The 9,087-nt window shown below is 41.2% G+C and overlaps 1 protein-coding gene across 1 annotated transcript; it reads right to left on the bottom strand.

The window, feature by feature from the left end:
• Window positions 1-555: 555 nt before the first annotated feature.
• On the bottom strand, window positions 556-8,248 carry LOC134349952 (high-affinity choline transporter 1). Its single transcript, XM_063054904.1, has 8 exons — window positions 8,065-8,248; window positions 7,037-7,150; window positions 5,674-5,829; window positions 5,283-5,431; window positions 5,008-5,151; window positions 4,578-4,731; window positions 3,361-3,578; window positions 556-1,191 (listed from the first exon to the last, which is right to left on the bottom strand). The coding sequence occupies exons 1-8, from the start codon at window positions 8,246-8,248 to the stop codon at window positions 556-558; spliced, it is 1,755 nt and encodes a 584-aa protein (XP_062910974.1).
• Between the last annotated feature and the right edge of the window lie 839 nt (window positions 8,249-9,087).

Genomic DNA, 9,087 nt, shown 5'->3' with positions numbered 1-9,087 from the left:
AACCCAGCACATGCAAGAAGCCGCCAGATTCAAACCCAGGACCATTCGCCTCGAAGTCCGGTGCAGATGCCACTACACCACCGGCCAGCTACATTGACGTATACTCAAACCTACTTTGTATATAAAAATGTATAGGGTGCATGGAGGTGGGGAAATAAATGGACAAATAAATTGCATCTGTAAAGATTGAGATAATTATTTCGATGGATAAAATGCAGGGGGAATGAATTCATGATTCCGCGTATATAAAGCCACACGACACCGCTCTATCCACATAAATGATGGTACTATGTATCTGCACTATAGCAACATAAAGTTGCTAGAGTCCATGATCTAACTAGATTTAACATTTATAGCTCAACTTGATTTCACATGTATGAATTAAAACAATACTGTACAACAGTATTTAAGGGAATAATTATCAGTAAAGCACTGATATAAACAACCTTCCTTGCTAAAAATACCAATGCCTGCTAAAATGCTAATTTAGTTTATATTATTGTCTTTGATTGCCTATAATTGCACTGAACACTGAACACATGAAAGGGTGTAGTGTCAATCAATGTCTGACTTAGAAAATTCAGGAGTTGTCACAGTGTCTTCAAATGCTGCCTTATTGGTGAAAGCAGCATTAAGTGAAGCACTGTTCTTTGCATTAACACGTACCAGCTCTGACAAAGTAATATTGTCATGGTTCACCAACAAGGTTTTGTCCATGTTTTCCTTACTGTGTTGTGACACAACGCTGTCAAGGAAGTCTAATTTTTGCGGCAATATTCCACTTTCGAACAGGTGCTTGGCCAGATATGAAACAGCAACGTTGCCCAGGAAGGAGAATAACATGGCCATAGTTTTAAAGGGAAATCTTTGAACATAAACAGGATCAGCTCCAAATGTATGCTCTAAGTAACATCCAGGGTAACAAATAAATGGCTGCATATGTAAATACGGTTCACCACCACTAATTCGAAGCAAGAAGCCAATGATATATCCAGCAATGGAGCCGTAAGTGTTTGTTCCCTTGATGAAGAGCACTGATATTAACTGAGGGAAGATAATAACGTAGACAAGATCTGAGCTCAGATACCAGAGGCCATAGATTGACTGGGCCAACAGTGCCATAGATGTTGCAGCTCCTCCAAATAGGAATATGGTGATTCGCATTACCCACACTATTTCTTTGTCTGTGGCCTGCAATAAATAATTATTTTGAGAAAAGAATATTAATTACCATGACATGACTGTAAGAAATTAAAGTAATCTGGGTTTCCCAGAACTGAATTCACAGAGAATACAAATGAGGTGAGTATATTGCACCATTCTCTTTACCAACCTAACATCACTGAGGATTACAAGTCCCTCCCTTAATCTCTGTGAGGAATAGGATTTAACCTAAAAAACAATAATTGTTGTACCATTTCCTATTTTATTGTACAACTTCATGTTTAGCTACTTTGTACAAAAGAATCATAACGTGATGTAGCATAGCAATAAGCCTTTCGCCTTTGGGAGCTCTTTAAAATAATTATTTATACAACGGGGCCCTGTAATTTATTTCACTGAAACTATTTATTCACTCTCTTCCTGCAAGTTATTAATAAAGTTGCTTCCACCATTTTCAGGTAATGCATTCCAAAAATTTACGTCACATGGTTTTTTCTTTTGCTAATTTTATTAAGTTTGTGATTCATTTCATTTGATGTTTGGCACTCGATCATCTACAGTATTTTTCTTTTCTAGATTCAAGATGGTTTACTGTCATTCCCTATACACAAGTGTAAGGAAAATGAGATAATTGTTACTCCAGACCTGATGGAGCACAAAAATCCACAAAAGATAAAGAACACAATAATACTCCAAAAAAAGTGTTTGCACCTCCATGACATGATGCTAGTTTGTATATAAGGTGACCGATGAGAATTAATAAAGTTGTGGTGGAGTTAGTGGGTGGAGGCATTGATCAGTCTTATTGCTCGGGGAAAGTAAATGTTTTTGAGTCTGATGGTCCTGGCATGGATGCTACGTAGCCTCCTCCCTGATGTGAGTGGGACAAATACTTCATGAGCAGGGCGTGTGGGATCCTTCATGATGTTACTGGCCCTTTTCTGGCACTTCTGTATGTATATATATATTCTTGTTGGCAGATAGGTTGGTGCTAGTGATGCGTTGAAAAGTCTTGACTACCTGTTGTAGCACCTTTCCTACTTGCTGCAGTGCAATTTCTGTACCAATCAGTGATGCAGCTTGTTAGGATGCTGTCTACTGCACATCCGTAAAACGATGTGAGTATGGTTGTGTGAAGTCCAGCTGTCTTCAGTCTCCTCAGAAAGCAGAGGTTTTGGTGAGCTTTCTCGAAAGTCTAGGATGTATTCTGGGACCATGAGAGGTAGTGTGTGATGTGCACTCCCAGGAGTTTGAAACTGCTTACAGTTTCCACTGCTGTGCCACTGATGTAAAGAGGGGGTGTGTGTGACGTGAGCTCTCCTGAAGTCGATAACCATTTCCTTTGTCTTTGACATTAAGGAAGAGGTTATTTGTCTGGCACCAGGCCTTAAGCTCTTGCACCTGCTCTCTGTAGGCCATCATTATCATTGTTGGTGGTGAGCCCCAGCACTGTCTTGTCATCAGAAAACTTGATGATGTGATTGCCTGGGCGTTTTGGCCATGGGTGAGCAGAGTGTACAGCAGTCTGCTCAGCACACAATCCTGGCCGGGGGGTGCGGGGGGCACCCGTATTGAGGATGATGGGGAAGGAGAGGCCGTTGTGCCTCCTGACCGTCTGAGCTCTGTTTGTTATAAAGTCCAACACTCAGTTGTACAGTGGTGTATTTAGACCAGGGAGTAGGGGTCTGGTTACCAAGGTCAGTGGGACGGTCGTGTTGAATGCCAAACTGAAATCCAGAAACAGCATTATGACGTAAGTGCAAACAAGAGAGAATCTGCAGATGCAGGAAATCCAAGCAACACACCTGGAGGAGCTCAGCAGGCCAGGCAGCATCTTTGGAAAAGAGTAACAGTCGACATTTCGGGCTGAGACTCTGTGTATTATGACATAAGTGTCCTTGTTTTTTAGGTGTGTCAGGGCCAGGTGAATGACAGATGCCATAGCATCTATTGAAGAGTGGTTCTGTCAGTGAGCAGATTGGTCATTTCTGACTTTGAATATCTTTTTTCTTAAATCTCTTTCCCCTCCCCCCCCACAGAAACCCATTTCATTCATTTTGGAGAAAATATTGTTTAAATAGAAAGAATATGATGCAAGAATGTATTATGTTTTTCTAAATCTTAAAAGCACAAAATAATCAGCGATTCCTTGCTTGTAAGAAAATGAATTACCACTGTATTGAAATCTAAGCTTACCTCTTGTCTGAAAGCAAGATGGTAAATATTCCGAGCGAACATAGAACTTGCTGATAAGATAGAAGAATCAGCCGAAGACATCACTGCAGCAGAGACTGCACCAAGGCCAAAAAAGGACACGTAGGACGGGCACAGATGCTGCAGCACTATGGGCAAAATCATGTCAGTCTCGTTCCTGCTCTTAGGATCTGGCAAGCCATAGGAAGTTTGATTCCAGTCTAAAAAAAAAGGAAGATCTTCATATAAATGACACACAATCCATAAATATCTGTGGGCAAAAAGGAATGCATTCAAATATTTGATTCATATAAATTGTAGCAAGAAGAATCTTCGTGATTTGTAGTTTAGATAAACCTTTAATTTGTCGTCATGTAGTAGCAACATGGAAATAATATGTGTTCAAAACATGAAGTTGATAGCCTTTCAGTATAATCAGTGAGGAAATAAAGACTGTAAAACTTGGTTTACTGTTGTATTTTAAATGACTACATCCTTTGACAGATAATTCCTGCTAAATATAACTGATACAAGCTAGTAAAAGATAGTGCTTTGCAAATGGTTTAAAAGATTCATCTATTACAATTAGACCGTGTGGTTAACTAGACAATGAAGGAGTAAATGCTCCAATTAATCAGTTGCATAGCTTGACTGACGCTGTATGTGGAGGGCTCCCATTTGGTTGTCCTTCGGTATCATGAAAATGTTTGAATTTTCAAAAAGATATATATTTAAAATATAGCTATATATATATATATATATATAGCTTTTTCACCCATTAACCGGTTATAAATAATGACCAAGTTCAATCCTTTTTAGGCTCTTTGTAGGCTAGCTGTGAGTTCCAAAAATGCCTTTCAGTGATTTGCCTTTGTAGATCCATAAGACGCTGGCATACAGTGGTGGGACACTTAAATGTGCTGGACAAACATGGACATATTGCTTGATGTTTTGAATGTTCAGGGAGCAGTGAAAACTTTAAATTCGAAGACCGATTCGTCATACAAAATACATGTATTCAACTTCAATAAAATAAGCAACGTACAATAATTGCAATAAAATGAAACAGAATGGCAACATTCTTAAAATCTCTCAAAGGATACAGATGGCAATATTATGGGGAAGAGATTAAAGAAAGCGATTTACTGCAGTTATTCAATGGATTGAATGGTTCAGATGTAATGGGTCAAAGTGATACAGTGCGAATGAATCTGCTTTACCAGTAGATGCTCCTATTGCTCCGATTAGTACGGACGGGATGGCCATTACTACGCAACCGAAGGCAGCCAGAAAGGAGAGGACTTGTGCATAGGTAGCAGAAGAAGCAGAAAGGACTCTCTGAAAATATACCTGCCATGGGATTCCACCCAGCATCTGAAAAGATTAAAATATATCATAAAACAGAATAAATTATTCACCAAGCCAGTCAACATCAATGGGATAGTGCTGTGTAATTCCAGCATCTTCCGTTAATTCTGATTTCTGGCATTCAAAGGAAATGCGTCTTTTGATATAGATTAACAATGAGCAATTTAATCACTTTAGCACATACTTTCTCATTTACTTTCCTCGCCGATATTCAATACACTGAATATGGCCCTCACCAGGATAAAGACCGTTATGAAGCGCTCGATTATAAAAAGGCCATACCAGTAACAGGAAGTTGTCTATCCAGTTTAAAATGTCCTTAGGAATGATCGTTCCCATCCAAGGCTCCTGATGAACTTCATGGCTTGCGGTCGTGGTAATATCTGTAACTGCGGGATTTAACATGGCGAACGGTATACTGATCCACTGAAATAAAGAATTAATGTGTTGAAACGCTGGCGTACTTATCTCAAGTTTAAGATTACTGTATATTCGCGCTCCCATTCGTTTGGATTCCGATTGAAACTCGTACAGCGTGTTTTCGCCTTAAAGCTTACCAAACCCAAGAAGATGCAAAACAACTGGACCACATCTGTGTATGCGACCGAGTACAGTCCACCGACCAGAGTGTAGAATATCGCGATCAGCGCCGAAATAATCACTGACAGGTTTATATCGATGTCCACAATGACGCTTAAAGTTGCACCTGAAAAAACGGAAGTTCAGTGCCTTAATATTGTATTTTTAAAGACTGTATTCTTTCCACCAAGTACTTGCTCCACCATAGAACAACATCTCGCACTTTGAACATCGAAACGACCCGTTTGCTTATTTCGCTATATAACCCAAGTGGTATCTTTTCCTTTGAAATGTAAATGAAAAACGCATTGACTTTGCAGCTATTCAAACTGCGATTGCCCTCAACGAGAAAGCACTTTGTGGAGTTACCTAGCGCGGAGAGTACGGCTGCAGACCAGAAGATTTCTCCCAGGAGAGCGGGGATGAAGAGCAATCCCCCCATTCGTTTGCCGTAGATCTGTTGAAAAGGGTCCAACATGGTCACGTAACCCCGTGAACGCATGGGTTTGGCGAAAAACAAGCCGCCTGCAAGACACAGAAATCTTCGGATCTAAATCAGAACATAAACAGCAGCCTCAGTTATTACAATGAAAGAATGCATTTAACTTCCTGCTCTCTGGATTCTGTTAATGTGACGTCCAGCCACCGTTCATGCTAGAATCGGAAGCCCAGTGTTTATTTCAACCAAGCACACAAAAAAATTCTGTGATACTGGAGTTCAGAAATAAATCATGAAATGCTGCAAATGTTTGTGGACCAGACAGAGAGAGACGAGGCTTTGTGTCAGATCAACACTGACCTGAAACGGCCACAGACTCAATCTGACCAGCGGTGCTTTTACTATTTGTAGTTGACTACGTATTGTCCTATAAATACATATGTTATATTAGAATCTGGACGAAATTTCTCTACGTAATATCATAATATCCACGTAATTTATATACTATTTAGAAGTCGCTTCGTACTTAGTAGGTTTAGTTGGACATGCTTTGCCAATTTATATTTTAATGCCTATGAATGTTCTTTCTCGTTAGCTTGCCAGTCGTAAAGGTTGCTGACTATTACATCCCAGCTTGAATGCTATACGAGTCGTTACGGTAAGAATAAAGCGCTGGCTTGACATTCCTTCAGGTGACACAATCCACCAGTGATAAAAGTACAACGAATGAAAGTTATGCTCAAGTGTTAAGAATGGAGAGTTAAACCCAGATTATTATTTTCTCATTATTGCAAAAACCCCTCTCTAAAATGATTACATTTTGTAGCATGAAATTATAAGCGGGTTTACGCGATGCAGATTTTCTGGCAATTGAAATATTACCGATTTTCCGGCAAATGGATTAACTCGACATCCGTTCTCATACCAATCTCCCACAGACTGGCGTACGACTTGTACATTTGAGTAATGCACAGAATCCTCCAGTAAGCATCAATCAAATCTATATCAATATCTTCAAAACTGATTTGGAAATTTTAATTATTGAATTAAGACAATAGTTAAATTATTGTTGCGTGTTAACCAGCTCTACACTAGTTTGTATTGAAGGACTACGTGATGAGTTTTGAATGAATCGCTTTCTGGAACTGATAGCTTCTCAGCGATTGTGTTCGTTAAATTTAGTGATTACGGACAGCCTGCTGAATAGGCGTGGGCTGGCTGTGTTGATTGCTGAAATAGCGGAAGCCTACAATTCTTTTAAATTGTACAGTCCCTTGTAGTGTCAGTTCATACCTACAACCAGGCTGAGTGCGTATCCGAAGGGAGCCTGTGCCCAGGCTAAGCCGTAGCCAGGGACATAAACCGCCTCTGCTGTGCCATTGATATAACCACCGCCAACCCAGGTCGCTGCCATGGGAAAAAGAAGGGTTTGGTTAATGAAATAAATATACAGCGGCAGTCCGACCCAGCGGTAGCATTCTAGGCTACCACTTCCAATTGTTGTTCCAACATTAACAGATTCGAGGGATCTTGCTAAGAGGAAGGCATTGCAGAGTATTTCTAATCCGCCCGCCATTAAATTCTGCACGTGGAGCGTGATTTACTAATACATTCTGGGAACTGTTTGTGAATAAACTACAATTATGGTGAGTAATGTATTTAGAAAGACCAGTGCCGTGACTATAGTTAGATACCGGCTTCCTTTTTTGTGAAGCGGCAGCTGTTTTCAATGTTGGACCGTTCCCACTTCGACCAATTTTTAATGGCGGGATGTGACTTTGATGGACAGCAAGCCATTCTTTTTAATTTATGCTTTATTTAAACTTTTTGAAGATTTTAGAGCTTTGTGATAAGAAATACAGCAGCCGAACACTTGGCAGTTCCTCTTCCTGTGGGTTTAGAAGGTGCCAAAGCCTCGATGTAGTTGAGAGCGTACCCAACACTATTTGTATTTGACGACGACGGCACAGCTTAGACGACCCGGAGAAAAGGAGCCGACGTCTTTCAATTAATCGCGCCTGCTCAGACTGAGCAATAGCGGAACTATCCCCGACAACTTGAAATCGGAGCAAATTTTAAAGAACAAAAGTCCTGTGTGGGGTGGGGGTGGGGGTGGGGGCGGTCAGCGTGGTCGGGCAGCATCTGCGAAGGCAGGGGGATGTGATAGTCGACGTTTCAGATCCTGCCGCAGGATCTCGACCCCAAACGTCGACAATCCCTCTACCTCCACAAGATGTTGCTGACCCACTGAGTTCCTCCAATAGTTTTTTATTGCTCCGAGTTACAAAATGAAAACGGGATGACAAGCCAGCAACACTCACCGGTCATGGTGAACCCACCAACCAATAAACCGATATCCCTTTCCCCGATCATTATGGCTTCACTCCGATCGATTGCTCCATCCGAAACTGAGTTCTTACTTTTCCAAGCTGCCCATAATCCAACAAATAAGATTAACAGGTAAAACAGAACGATCGCCACGATCCCATCGACGTGAACGGTCATTTTCCTCTTGTAATGAAGCGAGCAGAAACCTGCAATAGGAAGAAACATCCACATCCCTGTTACTTGGAGTACTGTACATGGATTAGTAATAAAGAACAAACACATAAAGCACTCCTTAAGGACACGTAACCTGCTGCAATGGTTGTCGTCTGCGCTTTAATTAATTGCCAATGCAGACAGCAATAAAAAGGTTTCTTTTTCAATAAGCCGTGGTCATTATCATTCGGGTGTGGCCAATTTCCCCGATGGGTGCAATTCTCGGAAATCCGCCGCTAAAACACCGCGGTTAGTGCGTCCTCACGGTGTGTAGGTTGAACGATCCAGACAAGCAGGCGAATGGGGCATGGGCGGTTTGCGAAGACTGCCTGTCTGAACATCTGCGGCCACCCAGCAAATCTTTCATTGCTGGGAAGGGTGCACACATCACCAATTCCCTCGTTTGGTTTATGAGAATTAAGATCTACTTTCCTGTTGCCACTCCCCGTGATTGCCGTTTCTTTACGAACCGTGCCTACTTCTTAGACATGCCGGCGACGCAGATAACAGCCGCGTAGCGATTAAACAATGCCTTCTCAGTAACGAAAGTTAAATCTCACGGTTACACCCTAGGCTGGTCAGTTTACTTTCACGCAAATTGGACCATATTTAACTTTTTTATTCTGCACACAGTGAGCAGATAAGGCAACAGGGATTGACAACTGTCAACGGGGATTGACAGCTAACCTGTACGGACTCTTCCTCAGAACTGGATCCATAAATGAAGTTTGTTCCCCCCCACAAAGCCAACTAACTCGACAGCATCGTTTAGTTTTGTGTCAAATGCCCTATACCTGCAGTTA

Source organism: Mobula hypostoma, chromosome 7, assembly GCF_963921235.1.
Source record: "Mobula hypostoma chromosome 7, sMobHyp1.1, whole genome shotgun sequence".
NCBI classification, from domain to species: Eukaryota; Metazoa; Chordata; class Chondrichthyes; order Myliobatiformes; family Myliobatidae; genus Mobula; species Mobula hypostoma.
Note: the sequence above shows the minus strand (reverse complement) of the source record. Positions and strands in the feature narration are given on the sequence as shown.

What these genes read in the sequence shown, in the direction of transcription:
- LOC134349952 (XM_063054904.1), bottom strand. Translation starts at nt 8,248, where the DNA reads ATGACCGTTCACGTCGATGGGATCGTGGCGATCGTTCTGTTTTACCTG. An exon ending in AGCCGTACTCTCCGCGCTAG is followed by an intron (nt 5,432 to 5,673) that starts GTAACTCCACAA and finishes CCGTTTTTTCAG; the next exon opens with GTGCAACTTTAAGCGTCATT. An exon ending in TAGACAACTTCCTGTTACTG is followed by an intron (nt 4,732 to 5,007) that starts GTATGGCCTTTT and finishes TAATCTTTTCAG; the next exon opens with ATGCTGGGTGGAATCCCATG.